This window comes from Poecile atricapillus, chromosome 7, assembly GCF_030490865.1.
Source record: "Poecile atricapillus isolate bPoeAtr1 chromosome 7, bPoeAtr1.hap1, whole genome shotgun sequence".
In the NCBI taxonomy this organism is placed as follows: Eukaryota; Metazoa; Chordata; class Aves; order Passeriformes; family Paridae; genus Poecile; species Poecile atricapillus.
Window position 1 is genome coordinate 33018789 of NC_081255.1, and position 16556 is coordinate 33035344.

Consider the following 16556-nt stretch of genomic DNA (forward strand, 5'->3'; position numbering starts at 1 on the left):
CCGCCCGCGGGGAGCGTGTGAGGGTTGGGGATGCGGCTCCTCGGCGGAGGCGCCGGGCGTGCGTGAGCCGGGCGGCTCTGAGGGGGCACAGCCGAGGCGTTTAACACAAGGCGAGGCCGCGGTGTCCTCGCTGTGACACAGCCGCGATGCCCGACGTGCGCGCCGGGCGCTGCCCCGCGCCGGCCCGGGGACAGCGCTGAGCCGGGCAGGTGAGGCACCGGGGCTGCAGGGAGGACACGGTGAATTACCGCCGCTTCTGCATCTTTTCTCTGTTTATTTGGGGTGCTTTTTCGGGGTTTGTGTTTAACCTAAAGCTGTTCCTGTGTCACCCAAGAGCCTCACGCCCAGCAAGAGCCCCCATTCCCCGAGGACCCCCCGTTCGCCTCACGGCCGATGAGACACTCCCCGCGCCTCTGCGGCTCTCCGCGTGAGTACGGCGGCCGCGACCGGGCAGGAGGGGGGGAGCGGCACCGCGGAGCGGGGCGATGATGCGGAGCCGGTGGCGGCGGCGGCGGGCAGGGCCCGAAGGGCCTCGGGACCGTGAGGGGCCGCGGCGAGCGGAGCCTCAGCGCCGGCCGGGGTGTGGCCTGGGCAGCGAATGAGAGGGGGGCGTGGCCTACGCGTGATTGCCATGCGAGGGGCGGGGCTTACTCGTTGAGTGACACGTGAGGGGCGTGGCTTGTGCCGAATTACATATATGGGCATGAGGGGCCTCGGCGGGTGGGGGCGTGGCCTTGCGGTTTGAGTGACAGGCGGGGCCTGTGGGCCCGGTGATAGACGAAGGGGTGTGGCCTGTGCCCTGAGTGACAGGCGGTGCGGAGCGGTGTGCGCTTTGACTGGCATGTAAGGAGGTGGCCTCAGACTTTGAGTGGCAGATGGGGCCTTGCCTGTGCGTTGAGTGACAGGCGAGGGCGTGGTCAATCCCCCAAGTGACAGGAAGGGGGCGTGGCATCCAGGCTGACTGACAGGTTGGACAGCCGCTCTCTGACATGCGAGGGGCGTGTCCTGCCATTGATTGACAAGCAATGTGGGCGTGGTCTCCCCTGACTGACAGCCGCCGCACGCGCCCTGCCCGCTTCCCGCGGTGCGCGGTGACGTCGTGCGTAACGTGACCACGCCCCTCCCGCCCCGCCGCCGCTCCCGGTCCCGTCCCCGTTTCTCCCGCCGCTCCCACCGGGACCCGGCGGCGCTTCCCGGCGATGTGACCCTTTCCCGGGAATACCAGCGATCATGGCTGAGGTGAGAGCGGCGGGGGCCTGCCCGGGAACTTGTTGCGCGGGGCCGCAAGTTTGTTGTGGGGACCGGAGGCCCGCGGGCACCGGCGGTGCCGCCCGCTCCCCTCAGGGGCCTTCAGCCCCGAGCGGGGCCGTCCCGGCGGCTGAGGGGCCCTGAGGGGAGCGGGCGGGACCGAGCGCGGCGCCTCCCGGTTTTGATAGGACCGCGTATGCTAAAACATCGCTTTATTTCCTTTAAATATCTTTTTTTGTAGTCGTTAAGACAAAGGGGAATTGCTTAAAAGGTAGCGCGGTGTCCTGGCAGGGAGAGCTTTCTCGTGGAATTCCCAGGATTTGCGGGGTGTGGGGGGGTTATTTGGGGATAATGGGAGTTATGGTGTGGGATATAATGGGGATGCAATATGATAATGATAGGAAAATAATGGGGAAATGGAAAAAAAGCCTCTTTATCGCAGTGTTGGGTTGGTGGGGGTTGGATTTGTCCGTGTCAATAAGATCAGCTCTTTCCCTTTTTGGAGGGGAAATGGGACTGATGAATGGATATTCCATTAAGTTTTCCTCGGATTATCCCAGGTTCCCAATCTCAAGGCTGTTTGCTGCTCCAACAGTATTGACAAATGTGTCAGAAATGAAAATTTGAAAAGTATGGACTGGAAAAGTAAAATTTGTGGGACAGGTGTTGCTTCCAGGGCGAGCTGGAAGTGTCAAGATTAGATTTTGCAGATGAAGCTTCTCCCCTCGAAATTCCTGAATATATGGAGATTTCTCCTTAAATTATTTTCTCTTTTCCTCCCAAATCAAAACTTTAATGGAGCAGCCTTCCTGTTGTTGGGACAACACGTCCTGAGCTAATCTTAGAAGTTCTGAGAACCTGCCTGGGTGGTTTTGTGTCTCGAGAGGGAATCACAGGTCTGATTCCAAAAAATGGGGGATTAAATTAATTATTAAATGCCTGCCTTCTACAAAGTTGGAGAGACAGTGGGCCCTTTGCTATGGGGCATCAGAGTATTTGGGATGTTTGGCTGGAGGTTTTGTCCATATTGTTCATTTTTTCCTTAATTAACCCCAATATCCTGTGATAATCCCGGTATTCCGCGGGCTCTGCGTCCTGTGGGGCTGAGCTGCAGTCACTTCCCACTCGGTGTCACGTCGTCACATCCACGTCAGCCCCGAGGGCTGGGGGTTTGTGCTGCCCAGGGCAGGGAAATCCCACTGGGATGTGGAGCTGGGCACGTTTGGCTTTTCCCTTTGTGGATGTTGTTCCAGGGGGTGAGGCCTTTGCTGTGTGTCAGTCTCGATATCGCGCTCAGAGAGGAACAGGGAGTTTTCATCTTTGTTTTTTTGGAGGTGAATTCCTTGTCCTGTTTTGGCCTCTCTGAGGAGAAGGGGCAGGGGGAGAGTTTGATCCGCCTGTGGATGAGTTCAGGAGCACCAGCACCTGGAGTTCATGCTCAGGCAACTGTTGCATCTGCATGGAGAAACTGTAATAATTGTAAAAAATTATCACTCTGAGTGATGTAACCAGGAGCAGCGTCCTGGATACAGTTCCCAGCTCAGTTTGTGTCCCTGCCCATGGCAAAGAGTTGGAACTGGGTGGTCTTTTGGGTTCCTTCCAGCCCAAACCATCCCAGGGTTTTATGAATTTGGGAATAAGAACAGAGTGGGAATTCTCCTTAGCTTGGCTTTTCCTCATGGCTCTGGTGTCAACCACCTGCCTGGAGGAGCTGCAGATGATCACAACATGGATGGGAAGGTGTCTGCCTAATGGTTCTTGCTCTCATCCTCTTCTCCCAGTGGAAAACCTTGTGCTGACTGTTCTGAAGGGATGCACAGGAGCTCATCCTTCCCTCAGGAACCATCCTAAAACGTTGTGTTGCAGAGAATCAGTGACAGACACAGCCCCCAAAGCCCGGTATAACTCTGAGACTTGTTGAGTTGCACAGGAAGGCCCTTCAGAAAGCAGGGCTGGAGGCCAGAAAGTGAAACTAACTTCACCAAAAGTGCTGCTTCACTTTTGCAGAAGCAATTTGAATACAGGACAGACAAAGGAGAAGGGAAAAAAAAATAAATATTTTGAATATATATTAAATTTGGGATTAATAACCTCTGTTAGGGTTCTTTTTGCTCTTGCATGATTCCTCACATTCCAACATGTCAGAAGTTTGTTCCAGGCATAAAGTGGAAAGAAAATATCTCTAACTTAAGATCAGCTGAAGCTTTGTGACTGTTACAGTATCCTGCATTAAGCTGCTTACGGGGTGGTTTTGGTGGAGGGAATGCTGATACACACAGATTTTCTCCAAAATAAGTATTTTAATGCCTCCTGAGAAGAAAAGATTGGGGCTGAAAAGCTTGATTAGCAGCTGAAAGAGAATGGTTTTTGTTAGTTCAGCCTTTATAATGTTGGAGTGAAATGTAAGTGAGAGAATGAGATCTTCTGATCCCAAAACTGGAAGAGCTGGGGTCAGACTTTTGTGTCGAACAGAGGCAGCTCAATACCTGCTGTAATTTCCAGAAGTGCCCAATTCCTGCTGTTCCTTTTGTTCCATGAAGGGATGCACCAGTCAGGTGCTACAGGCACTTGCCAGGATACTGAGCATGCAAAACTAAAGGGAAAAAGATGAGGGTTTGGGGTTTTTCTGTTGTTCTTCAGTGAATTAGGAGGAGTACCAGGGCTGCTGCATAGGAAGGAGGGTGAGCATGTGTGGTCTAAAATCAGGGACTAAATATCCCTGATTTTTGGTTGGCATGGCTTGGAATTAACTGCAGGCTGCTTTAGTTGTGGGTTGAGGTGGTCTGAAAGGGGAGATCCTGCTCCTCCTGCTGCTTTTGTGTGATGTCCCTGAACTTCCATGAGTTGATCCATCTCTGGCTGAGAACCTAACAGCTTTCTGCAGGACAGGAAAAGGAAAGCTCTCAGAGGAGCTGGAATGGGGCAGCAGGACCAGCCCTGGGGATCAGCAGATCCTCAGGAGGCTCAGGAGGGCTCTGCACAGCTCCCTGACAGGAGAGGGGAATTTGGGATCTGTTCCCAGGAACAGGAACAAGAAGAGAAGGAACGGCTGGGCCAGGGGAGGCTCAGGTTGGATATTTGGGAAAATTCCTTCTTGGAAAGGGCTGCCCACCCAGGGCAGGGGTGGAGTCCCCATGGCAGGAGGGGTTTCAGAGCTGTGGATGTGGCACTGGGGACAGCGGCCAGTGGTGGCCTTGGCAGTGCTGGGGATGGTTGGACTGGATGGTCTTGGAGATGTTTTCCAACCTAAAGGATTCCATGGTTCCCTTCCCTCTGACTGATGCTGGAACATAATTCCTGTTTCTCCCAAACCTCCAGCAGGCAGCTGAGCAGCTCCTGGTGGTTCTCACCCAGAACCTCTGAGGTTCCTCAATTTCTTGACTTGCTGAAATAAGAACTTAAAGTTTTGCTTCTGCAGAGTGAATTTCTGAGGGGTTAAAAATCTGGATTGGCATTTTATGGTGTTGGGAAAGTATGGGAAGAAGCAGGAGCTGTCTTGGAGCAGGAGCTCTCCTGTGTTGTCAGTGAACAATTAAATGTCTCAACCTAATTTCTTTGAGTGCACTTTAATGATTGTGAATTTTGAAAGTTTCATTGTCTTCAACCAAAAAATCAGTTTATTAACACAATGTGCTTTAAGAAGTCATCTATAAATTCCTATTGTCTGGAAAAATTTCCCTTTCCTTCAATATTCTACTTCTTTCAGCTGAAGAATTTTAAACTCTGGGAATGCCACTGAATTCTGTTTTCATATTTTGAACATTACTTTCTGATTTCTATTTTGAAACAGCTTCAGGACAGAATGCTGAAGGAGTACGTGATCTGATAGCTGTTCTTAGTAACCCTTTTACATTCTTAGTGTTTTTATTGAACTAAGGTGTAGTAGGAAGCAGCAGTAAAGCTCACACAGTCACTGATGTGTTTGCAAATCGAGATGTTTGAACAGTCAGAGTTTTTGAAAAACTCCTGGATACAGAACAAGGTCAAAATAGATGAAATCCGGGTTTCCTACTGTTATAAATCACGACTAAAATCAGAGATTGACATCAGTCAATCGTATTTTTCCTGGTTTGATCTTAGCTGTAGCTAACTGGGGGGTTTTGTGTCATTTTGAGCAGTGTTTGTAGAGTACTGCACTGAGGTGTCAGTGAACCCAATGGAGAGCTGGGAATTCTGGTTTTTCCCTTCCTTGGTGAAGGAATAAACCCGAAGTGGTTGGTTATAGGCACTGATTGGATTCCCTCAAGGGAATTGCAGGGTGGCACTCTGCTTTCTAATCTTAAAAAGAGAGTGGCCCTTCAGTTATTTTTTCATAATAGAAGAATTTTGAGTATATTTTTTACATGTGATGAAACATTGATGTTTGTGGGCTTCCAGTCATGACTTCAAGTCTTTCCTGATGCAGCAGCGGGATTTAGGCTGGAATTGTTGTAAAGTTGTTTCTTTTTTGAGCCTTTTCCTGGCCAGAAGCCCCAGGCTGCATTAATATTTCCCTCCTAATCCATTCACGTCATAAATTGTCCATAGGAATGTTTCCTTGTGGTGCCTGGCATATGGCTGTGGCTGGTTTCTTCTGGAATTCTGCGGTAGGATCCAAGCACTCCGTAGAATCCCAGTTTTCTTAGCAAAATATTTTAGATTACTACAAGAAGTTAAGGAAAATGCTGGGGTTTGTAATGGAAATAAATGTTAAATAGAAAATGGGGAAGTGTGGAACTGTGTGCTTCAGGCAGGGCAGGAGGAGTTCTGATTGCCTGTGGGTGGTGCTCCATAATTCTCTAGGAATGGGAAGTTCTCCCAGTGAAGTTGTAGGGAGCATCCTGGCCTGTCCCTCCAGCAGCTTCCTCAGCCTGGAGCACCAGCACTTCTCAGAGGGGGCAGTTCCTTGGGAAAATCCCTGCCTGGTGGTTCTGGAGTGGGACCTTGGAGAGGAGCCATTCTCAGCATCCTGCAGGGACATCCCTGTCCCCCAGGAGCTGCAGGATGTGCAGAGCTCTGAGCTCCCCTGGGAGCAGATTCCAGGCTGGGATGGACCTGAGTCCTTCAGTGCAGGGATCCAAGGGGGGATCAGCTGCTGTCCTGACTCTGATGTCACTGTCACCTGTCTGTCCTGCCCTGTCCCCACAGAACAGCTCAGAGCCCCTTGCAGGGCCTGAAGGGGCTCCAGGAGAGCTGGAGAGGGGCTGGGGACAAGGCCTGCAGGGAACAGGACACAGGGAATGGCTTTAAGCTGGAAGTGGATAGATTTAGATGGATATTGGGAAGGAATTCCTGGCTGTGAGGGTGGGCAGGCCCTGGAATAGAATTCCCAGAGCAGCTGTGGCTGTCCCTGGATCCCTGGCAGTGCCCAAGGCCAGGCTGGATGGGTTTGGAGCAGCCTGGGACAGTGGGAGCTGTCCCTGCCGTGGCAGGGCTGGGATTTGAGGTCTCTTCTCCAGGCTGAGCACCTGCAGCTCTCTCAGAAATCTCAAAACTCAGCATTATGGGATGGTTGGAGGTGGAAGGGAGCTCAGGAGGTCTCTGGTGTGACCTTCTCTGCTCTGAGGACTCCCAGGCTCACTCAGGGCTGTCTCCAGCCTGGTCTTGAAGACTTCCAAGGAAAAACACTGGGAAAAAGTCCTCTTGGTACAAGGATCAAGTCTCAGAAGGGAATGGCCAAGCCAGGGCAGCTTTGCTGAGGAGAAGCTTCAAGGCTTTGATGTTCACATTTGGGATCTGTGAGATCAAACACTGCACCTGATCCTTGTCTTCTGGAAGGACTTCTGGAATTTTCTCATTTAGCCACCAAAGTAAAAAAGCAAAAATCCATGGATGTGAAGGCTTCCATCTGAGGGATGCCACTGTGGTTTGGGCTGTGCAAGGGTTCACAAGTAGAACTGGAAAAGAGGACCAGACATGTTTTTTCTTTTTTCCTTGCTTCAATATGTTGCCATTTTCTCCCCAAGATAAAAATGTGGCTTTTTTTTTTAATACATTTTAACGCAAGTTAATTTTTAACACAACACACAGAGAGGGGCAGGCTGGGACTGTAGCCTTCCCCTTATGGAAATGGACACATTCCCTCTGGAATAAAAGATGCTATTCCCTATTTTACCCCGTTGTTTTCTCCAGGCCCATCTTGCAGGAGAGTTTATTAACTTTGGCATATTTTCCCGTTGCAGAGTTCAAGACCTGAACAAATTGATGTGCTTGTCAGGCATGTTGCTATCAATATAAAGATAATTTAATTCTAGTTTTTAACTGTTTTATGTAACACTTCAAGAGCTATTAAAGATAACTGAGTCGATTTGGACAGGATGTGTATTTATCTTGTAGACACTGCAGATTATTCTGCAAATTTTCAGATGTTTCATTATTCATCAGTTCTGGTAAACAGTGTGAAAGCTGTCAGCAAAGACAGCACTTGTGGGTAGAAGTGAAACTGCAGTGTCCTGTCCCTCAGTGCATTCCACTTGGAGTATCCCAGTCCATTCCAAGTGTTGGAATAAGACCTGGCCATCTCCTGCCAGCGTGCAGTGCTGGGAATTGCCTGGAGTAAACTCTGCAAGGCTGGTGCCTCCTGAAGGCTGCTTGTACATAAAAATATGTAAATAAACTGTCACAGTAAACTTTGTACATAAATTGTCGTAGTGCCAGTTCAGTGGGATTGACCATTTCCATCCCAAGTGATGGGGTGAGACAGATCCCAAAGTCCAGGGAGATGTTTCAGGGCAGCTCTGTGGATGTTTCCATGTCTGACACATCTCTGCTGCGTTTGCCCCTAGGCAGTCACAGGTGTCTGATGGAGACTGACCAGCCTCAGTCCATCTATTCCATGGACTGGGACACATTGGGAATGTGTGGGATGGGATCTGTCCCACCTATTCCATATCCAGACCCTTGGGAATGTGTGGGATGGGATCTGTCCCACCTATTCCATACCCAGACCCTTAGGAATGTGTGGGATGGGATCTGTCCCACCTGTTCCATATCCAGACCCTTGGGAATGGATTGAATAGGATCTGTCCAATCTATTCCATACCCAGACCCTTGGGAATGGATTGAATAGGATCTGTCCAATCTATTCCATACCCAGACCCTTGGGAATGTGTGGGATGGGATCTGTCCCATCTATTCCATATCCAAACCCTTGGGAATGGATTGAATAGGATCTGTCCAGTCTATTCCATATCCAAACCCTTGGAAATGGATTGAATAGAATCTATCCCATTTATTACATATCCAAACCCTTGGAAATGGATTGGATAGGATTTGTCCCATCTATTCCATATCCAAACTCTTGGGAATGTGTGGGATGGGATCTGTCCCACCTATTCCATATCCTATTGGATACATATTGGAAATATATTGGATGTGATCTTCTGGCTGATTTTGCTGCCAAGAGTCTGTAAGCTTGGGAAGTGTTTCCTGAGATTCCTGAAAATACCCCTGGAATAAAGCAGTGGCATTCCTGCAGTGCTGATGGTTTGGAGCTCAGTGTCTCTCCTTTTTCTCTTTCCATGAGGTTTGCTCCTTCCCCCAGAGCTGGGGGCTCCCTCAGGTCACTGTGGTGCTCCTTGGTGGATCTGTGCAGCAGGAATCCTCAGCCACTGGAGCTTTTCCTCATTGTCCATGGGTTAGGAGTTCCTGGATGATTTTTCATTCCTCTGAGCTCCCAGCAGACCTGTTCACTGCTAGCTTCGCTGCTGGTGCAATTCCAGAACAATTGCAGTGTGTCTGGCCTGTGGATTGTCAGTATCCTGTATTTTTCTCTCCTGTTTTCCTCTCCCTGGATCCCGTTATCCTTTGTCAGGTACCAGCTCTTTGTTCCCACCAGTGCCCTTGAGGCAAAAAGTGCTTTGTGCATCCTTGGGAATGGCTGGGCAGAAAATGAAGATGCACTGAAGAACAGGAGTGTCCTTTTCCCAGGAATTCCTGTTGCATGGCTGTGCCATCCTTAGGAATCCAAAATTTTCATCATTAAATGTCCCCAAAGCCATCTGTTCTCCCCTGGCCAGAGCCAGCATCACTTGGAGGCACAGAATGGGAATGGCCAAGCCTTGCAGGGATTGTCTTGGAAAAACTCTTCAAGCACAGGATGCTCCTTCACCTTCTGTGCTGCCAGACTGGCACTGAAGGCTTTTCCAGCTCTGCCTTTTCCACATCTCCAGCCTCAAACTCGTGTTTGCAGCACATCTGGCACTCACAGAGGCCTGGGATAAATTCAGGGAGAGGCTGGAAAAGTGGTGCCACTCATCCTGGGGATGCTGAGCTGGCCCAGGTGGCACAGCAGTGGTGGCAAGAGGTCAGGGAGCTGCTTTTGGCAGCAGCTGGGCATTAATAAAGATGAGCTGGAATGTGACACTGCTTGGAGCTGGAAATAGGAGCAGGAAATGATTGGCAGCTCATCCCAGACTGGAAAGCCAGGAAATGCAGACAGGAGAATCCCCAGGCAGGGCAGATGTGATTGGCAAAGCTTGGGAGAAGGAGCAGACCCAGCCTTTGGGTCTGGATTTTGGAGTCACGGCTCCCTCAACTCCCATTATCCCTGCTTTATATCCCATTTTTCCTTCCAAATTGAGGCCTTTCCCCAGAACTTCCCTTCCCAGGCTGGAGCTGAGGTGAATGGAGCAGCCAGAATTCCCCATGGATTACCACAAAATCAAACTACTGATTTATAAATCCATAAACTGTTTCCCAACTCAAAACTCCTCTGTTACATCAAAATGTGTCCAGGCAAGCAAAGACATTTTGGAAATAGTTTTGGATTTTTTTTGCAAAATGAGTGTTAACTTGTGTAAGAGGCTACCAATAACAACAGGTTTAAATGGCTGTAATAATGGCTTTTCCTTCATTCCATGAGGAATTCTCATTGTGGTTTGGGATTCCTTAAAAAATGTGTCCCTGAATTGAAGGAGAACAGGGAATTTGTGCTCAGCTTCAAATGGGAATAATTTCTTTTAAACTGGGACTCACTGGTGGTGGAATCTGGGATATCCCTGGGTTGTGGAAAGGGGGATTTATACCTGGAGTTAAATCAGAGCTAAAGCTTTAACAATTTTAATTTGAGCTCTAGGATGGTATTTGCAGAATTTATTGTTTACTAAGGAAAATATTTGGATCCCTCAGAATAAATTCTCCTCGGGCCTTTTCAGGCCTTTCCATCCAGCTCTGTTCCTTGGAGGGCAGAGTCATTTCTGGAATCATTTTTCCTCGTGGAATTAAGGTTGGAAAAGACTTTTTGAGATGATTGAGTCCATCCCATCAGTCAACACCAGCACTAATCCGTGTCCCCAAGTGCCACCTCCCGCTGCTTTTGGACACTTCCAGGGATGCTGATTCCAGCCCTCTCCATGAAGAACAGGGGAGGCTCTCCATGGCTTTTCTCCTAGCCTGGGAAAATTGAATTTATTTGCTTTCCACCCAATGATTGCTGCAATAAACACATTAAAACTTGGTTAATTTGTATTAATTATTGTGTGTTGCGTTCTATTAATTACCCAGGTTTATCAGGCAAACAAAACACCAAATAAAGACCAGTCCTTGCTGGCTGATCCTGATATTCAGTATTCAGCTCCAGATCAGTCATAGTGGACTCTGGAATTTGTTAAGATAATCTTTGCAAATAAAGATTTTTTTTCTTTTTTTTTTTCCTTTTTTTGGTGTAGTGATTTGCAAAACTTCCCCCGGTGTTGTGCAACCATCTGCAAAAATGTTTGTGGTGTTTACCCATTTAATTTGAATTTCTGTGGAAATCCTGGGGGGCTCCAGAGGAGCTGGAGAGGGATTTGGGACAAGGGGACACAGGGAATGGCTTCCCACTACCTGAGGGCAGGGATGGATGAGATATTGGCAAGGAATTCACTGGTTATATTCTGTATTTTCATTTTCTGGACACATTTTGAGTTCATTTATACACTGGAGACTCCCACAAAAAGGAAGCAGACGTGTAAGTGAAATTATTCCTTAAGAAGGTCCCTTTCTTCTCACTTTGAGGAGCTTTTGATACAAAAAAAGTTCAAATTAGACAGAATTTTTTCACTTTTAGATTTTGCTTTGCTGCATCATTTGGCTGGGTTGAGAAGGAGGCGAAGAGAAGGAAAACCCTTTAGAAAATTCAAATTTTTCCTTGAGGACAGCATTATATAACAATTAATATAACAATATCTGAGTTTGCAGGAGGTGACAGGAGCACCACAGGGAAAAATTCAGTTTTCCTAACTTGGAAATAAACACTTCATTACTCTGTGCCTGAAAAGAGTGGAAACATTTGCTTGAATTATCAAAACAAATGAGCTTTGAATGGCTGACATGCAAATTTCCCCCCAGGAGGTTAAAGATTGGCAAAGGGATAAGCAAGGGAAGGCAGGATTTTATGAAAGGATTTGTTTGTGGAGGTTAGAAAGACCGGGTTACCAAATTTTGGGCCAAAGAGGGGCTCTGGCATGTGGATTCTTGGGGAAATCTCATTTTCTTTATCTCAAAAATAATATTTGCTGGTGGTGGTTTTTGTTTTTTCCATGCAGCTGGGTTGGAAATTAAGATTAAATTGATTTTTTTTTTCTTTTATTCTGTAAGGAATTTTAATTATGATTTGGGATTCCTTTATAAACTGTGTCCCTGAATTGAAGGAGAACAGAGAATTTGTGCTCAGCCTCAGAATGAAGAATTATTCTTTAATTCTTAAGCTGGGACTCCCTGGCAGTGGAATCTGGGATATCCCTGGGTTGTGGAAAAGGGGATTAATACCTGGAGTTAGATCCCAGCTAAAATATTATTTACCTTGGTGCTTTCTTTATAGCTTTAATAACTATTTGTAAATATATTTTTCTGCAGTGAGTTGTTCTGTATTAGCTGAATAATTTGATTTATACAGGTTCAAGACAGCAAAAATAATTTCCTTTCTTTTCTTTTTTTTTTTTTTTTTTTAGCCTTCTGTTGAGTCTTCAAGCCCAGGTAAATATTTTTAATAATTTCCAAGGGTTTTGACATCCTATGAGCAGAAAAACTTTCCAGGAGTTCCTTCAACTGGGTTGTTGTTGCCTCTTGAGGTTTTATTTCTTTCAGAGAAATAATTAATTGCTTCATAATTAAACCTTAGATTCACTCCTCCTTGTCACAAGTGTGGCACGGTATGGAAAGTGGAATTTAAATTGTCCAGGGAAAAAAGGGGGGAAACATGAGCAAATTTGGGATTAAAAATCAGGAGAAAAAAGAAAATATGAGCAGGGTTGGAATTAAGGGGGAAAAATGAGCAGAATTTGGGATTAAAAATAAGAAAAATGTGAGAAGATGGGCAATGCTTGAATTAAAAATCAGATATTGCTGAGTGACCTCTGCCAAACCATTCCTCTGCTCCTCACTTGTCATTGTCACCAAATGGAACCAAAGAATTGGGGGAAAATGAAATAAAATCTGCAAAAGTATAAATTTTGGGAAAGGCATTTTTGTCTTTACAGTTGTAAACGAGGGAGGTGCCCGAGAATAAAGGAGTTTTTATCTGAGGGTTTTTTTTTTTACTCTGTAGAGCTCAGTTGAGGCAGGTTTGTGATCACAAATTGAATTTTCCAGATGTGATGTGCACAAAGAGGGACCTGGCCCTCCCTGCCAGGATCTCCCCCCACAAAGGAAATTCCCCTGAAAAACGAACCAAAGGAGCCAGGGACAATAATTTGAATTTTCGCTCCCAATTCTGCTTCGAGCGTCACCTAAAGAAACAACTGAAAAAAAACCACAACTCTGTGAGGCTGTAATGGAACTAAAAATATTGTTGGGAATGTTTCCCACCAGGAGGTTCAGCAGCATCTGATGACCATGAATTTGACCCATCAGCTGATATGCTGGTGCACGACTTCGATGATGAGCGGACATTAGAAGAGGAGGAAATGATGGAAGGAGAAACAAACTTCAGATCTGAAATAGAGGATCTTAACAGGGTAGGTGGCCTGAAGGAATCCCAAAGCAGACCCACAAAAACATGCAGGGTTTTATCCCTTCTATTTGGAATTTAAAAGAAAAAATCACTCTAAACTCCTTAATAAATATATAATAAAGAGGGGGGGGAAAAAGGCTGAATAAATTTTCCAAAAATTGGAGAAAATAAGTGGTACATAAATAAATCTGCTTGGTTAGTTGCATTAGGATTTGCATTTTAGAGCTAATACAAATTAAAATATCATCTGACTAAACTTGTGTATTCCAAGTGCACATGAGTAATGCTTGTAGATTTTTATTTTAAAAGAAAACCCCTCATAATTCACATTTTGATACAAATATCTGTCTAATCTAGTGGAGCACTCAGAAATATCTTCATTTAAAAGAAGATGCAGAGGAAATGATGTTCTAAACCCTATTTAGCATGAATGATTATGCCAATAGCACTTTAAATTAATTTAGTGCATTTAATCAATATTTCCAGTGGAAATGTTAATTTCTTTCTGGTAATTCCAGGGTCTGCTGTCACTTCTGTATTGTCTTCAATTATTTCTCAGGCAGGAATAATATTCTTAAATTACCAAGTAGGTTCATTATAAATGCAAACTAATTTAGATCCTGTCTGTGGCCTTGTTGGCCTCCAGAAAAGATCATTAATGACTCACAGATGAATATTTGATCTACAAATCCTATTTAGCTTAAGTGATTCTGCCAATAGGACTTGAAATTAATTTACCCTATTTAACCTATATTTCCAGTGAAAAATGATCTTTTTTTTTTTTTAATCTGTTGATTTCCAGGTTGATACTAAATGGAAATCATGAAGATAAATAAATGGTTGGTGGATCTAAATGTGCTTCATGTAGATTAAATGAGGAGTGAAGCTCCACATGTTTCTGAATTGGAAATGTGCTTTTTTCCCTTCATATTTTGTGTAATTCTCTCGCCACGTTAAAACCCTTCAGTTTATCCCCTCACATCCAGGTTACCTCTGCTTGTGGGTAAATAACAAACAAATATATTCAATTTTTTCCCTTTTTTCCCTTTTTTTGCATTTTTGCAAATACCCTGAAGCGATCCAGAAATCCCAATTTGTGTTTTCTCTTGGAGAGTTACTGGTCCTTGGAGCTCTTGGGATTGCAGTGGATTATTTGAAGTTTTAAAAGGCTTTATCTGAAAAAAATATTATAAATACAAACCTCCCTTGTTGGGTAACACAGGGTCAGGAATATTCCTGTTCCAGAATTCCCAAATACCTACAAATTCCATTTGGTAGGTATTCAAATTATAAATTTGTATAAATTATGAATTTGTATGAATTATAAATTTGTATAAATCTATAAATTTTAATTTTTAATTCTCAGCTCTATGGGAAAGGGGTCCTTAAAAGACAGAATATTCCAAAATGTGCTGGAGAACTTTTGGATAATTCAGATATGATTTTTCTGCTAGCTCTGCTGCCAGGTTTAATTAAGACCAAAGGCCTTTCATATTGTCTGTGTCAGTAAAATATTAATTCCCCATAAAGTGATGGGGACCAGGGAGCCAACATTTAATTCCATGTTGTTTGCATGACTGGGTGTAAACCTTAACCAAAGAGTAGAGGAGTAAGAGGTAGAATGGCTTAGTTCTTTGAAATAAAAATAAAACAAAATAACATCAAATGAAATAAAATGAAATGAAAATGAAATGCAATAAAATTAAAATAAAATTAAATTAAAATTAAATGCAATAACATTAAAATAAAATAAAATAAAAATAAAATATAAAATAAAAATTAAATTAAAAATAAAATAAAATACACAGATTTTAAGTGCTGATAAGCCCTGTCACTCTTGTTTTTACAGAGCACAACCAACTCCACTTTTGTCATTGGGATTATTGGGATGTTTCCAGAAATTAGATCAGTGCAGGCCCTTAGGATAGGAAGTCTAAGGTCAGCCAATAACTAAAAATATCTGATTATCAGCCAACATGTGCATTAAATACTAAGGAAAAAAAAACAGCAGACAATAAATAATAATAAATATAATAAATATAATATAATATAATTATATAATAAACAGATAATAAACAAAGGATTTGATGTTTTGAGAGGGAATTTTTAAATGATCCCTGAAAAATTCTGCTCTGAAAAATCTCCTTAGGGGTGGCTGTCCTGAAGGCTGGACACTGAGGATTAAAAGTAATAAAGGAATTAATTAGCAGAGCCAGCAATTTTATTTATTAATATAATTTATTAATATAATTTAATTTAAAATATTTATTAATAGTATTTATTAGTAATTTTTATTAATAAAGGTAAGAGTTTGGGAGTCTTTGTTGTACTTGAATTAATTTGAGAACTGACAATATTAATTAAAATGTCTCCTCAGAGTGGACCAGCTTTTTAATGGTTTTTAAATAAAATATTTTAAGGTTTTAGCAGATTTGCTTCCAGCTGGGGATGGGTTTGGAGCCCAGCAGCTGAAAAGAAACAGGAAATAAAAATTCCTGCTGTCCTTCCCTGGATATCAGGGATCCCTCACCCCATCCAAACTCTCAGAAAAAGGAGAGGTACAGGCACACTGAGAGGGTGGAATTTTATATTCCAAAATTGTCAAACTCTGTGGAATTGTCCCTGGAGCACAACTCCCCCTAAAAGATGGATTTCCGTGTTCCAGCCAGGTGTTGGAAGTTGTGTTTGAGCTGAATTCTTGGAGTCACTGCAGGAATTCCTGCCTTGCACTGGGACAGGCTCCTGCCCCCCGGGATCTCACTGTCTGTGTGGAGCACTTGCTGCTGACACACATTTCACCCCTTTTTTCCACAAATTTATACTAAAATCCACCATTTTACAGCTGGTTTGGGCAGTGGAGGGAATACCAATAAATATTCCAATAAGGAATATATTTGCTCTGGCTACTGAAGTTGTTTGATAAAACCAAACCCTTTTAATGAGCTTTATGGAGATCCTTTTGGGGTGGGAGGTCTGCTGGAAATAAATCAAGGATTGGGAAATAAATTATCCTGTAGAAAAACCCCCTCATCTTTTTCTTAGCATCCCAAACTTCCAATTTTTCCCATCCATCCCTTTTGGAGTGGCCATTCTTGGTGTAGGTGGCTGTGATCCCTGTGGTTTGTGGAGAACCTTGATGCTGTGGAGGAATTGCAGTGGGAATATCCCTGCTAATTCCCAGTTTTTGTTTGGATTTGGCCCAGGAAAGCGACATGCCCATCCAGGAGCTGCTGAGCCGCTACGGCTACGATGGCACCGTGCCCCTGCAGGAGGAGGAGGAGGAGGAGGAGGAAGAAGAGGAAGAGGAGGAGGGAGAGGATGATGATGATGTCGATAACGATGACAACAGCGGCTGCAGTGGGGAGAACAAGGTAAATGTGTGCTCATTTGCATATGC

General features: G+C 44.8%; 1 protein-coding gene across 2 annotated transcripts in view; it reads left to right on the top strand.

Moving 5' to 3' along the window:
* Nucleotides 1-57: 57 nt before the first annotated feature.
* MIER1 (MIER1 transcriptional regulator) overlaps nucleotides 58-16556 on the top strand; it is a 31855-nt gene continuing 15356 nt past the window's right edge. Inside the window, exons 1-5 of one of the 2 annotated variants that reach the window (XM_058842172.1) lie at nucleotides 58-209; nucleotides 335-427; nucleotides 12159-12183; nucleotides 13018-13163; nucleotides 16363-16530. In XM_058842172.1, the coding sequence (XP_058698155.1) occupies nucleotides 13065-13163; nucleotides 16363-16530 (267 nt within the window). In that variant the 5' untranslated portion in view covers nucleotides 58-209; nucleotides 335-427; nucleotides 12159-12183; nucleotides 13018-13064. Of the gene's footprint in view, nucleotides 210-334; nucleotides 428-726; nucleotides 1240-12158; nucleotides 12184-13017; nucleotides 13164-16362; nucleotides 16531-16556 lie in introns of those variants that run through there. The other variant, XM_058842171.1, reaches the window with a different exon arrangement.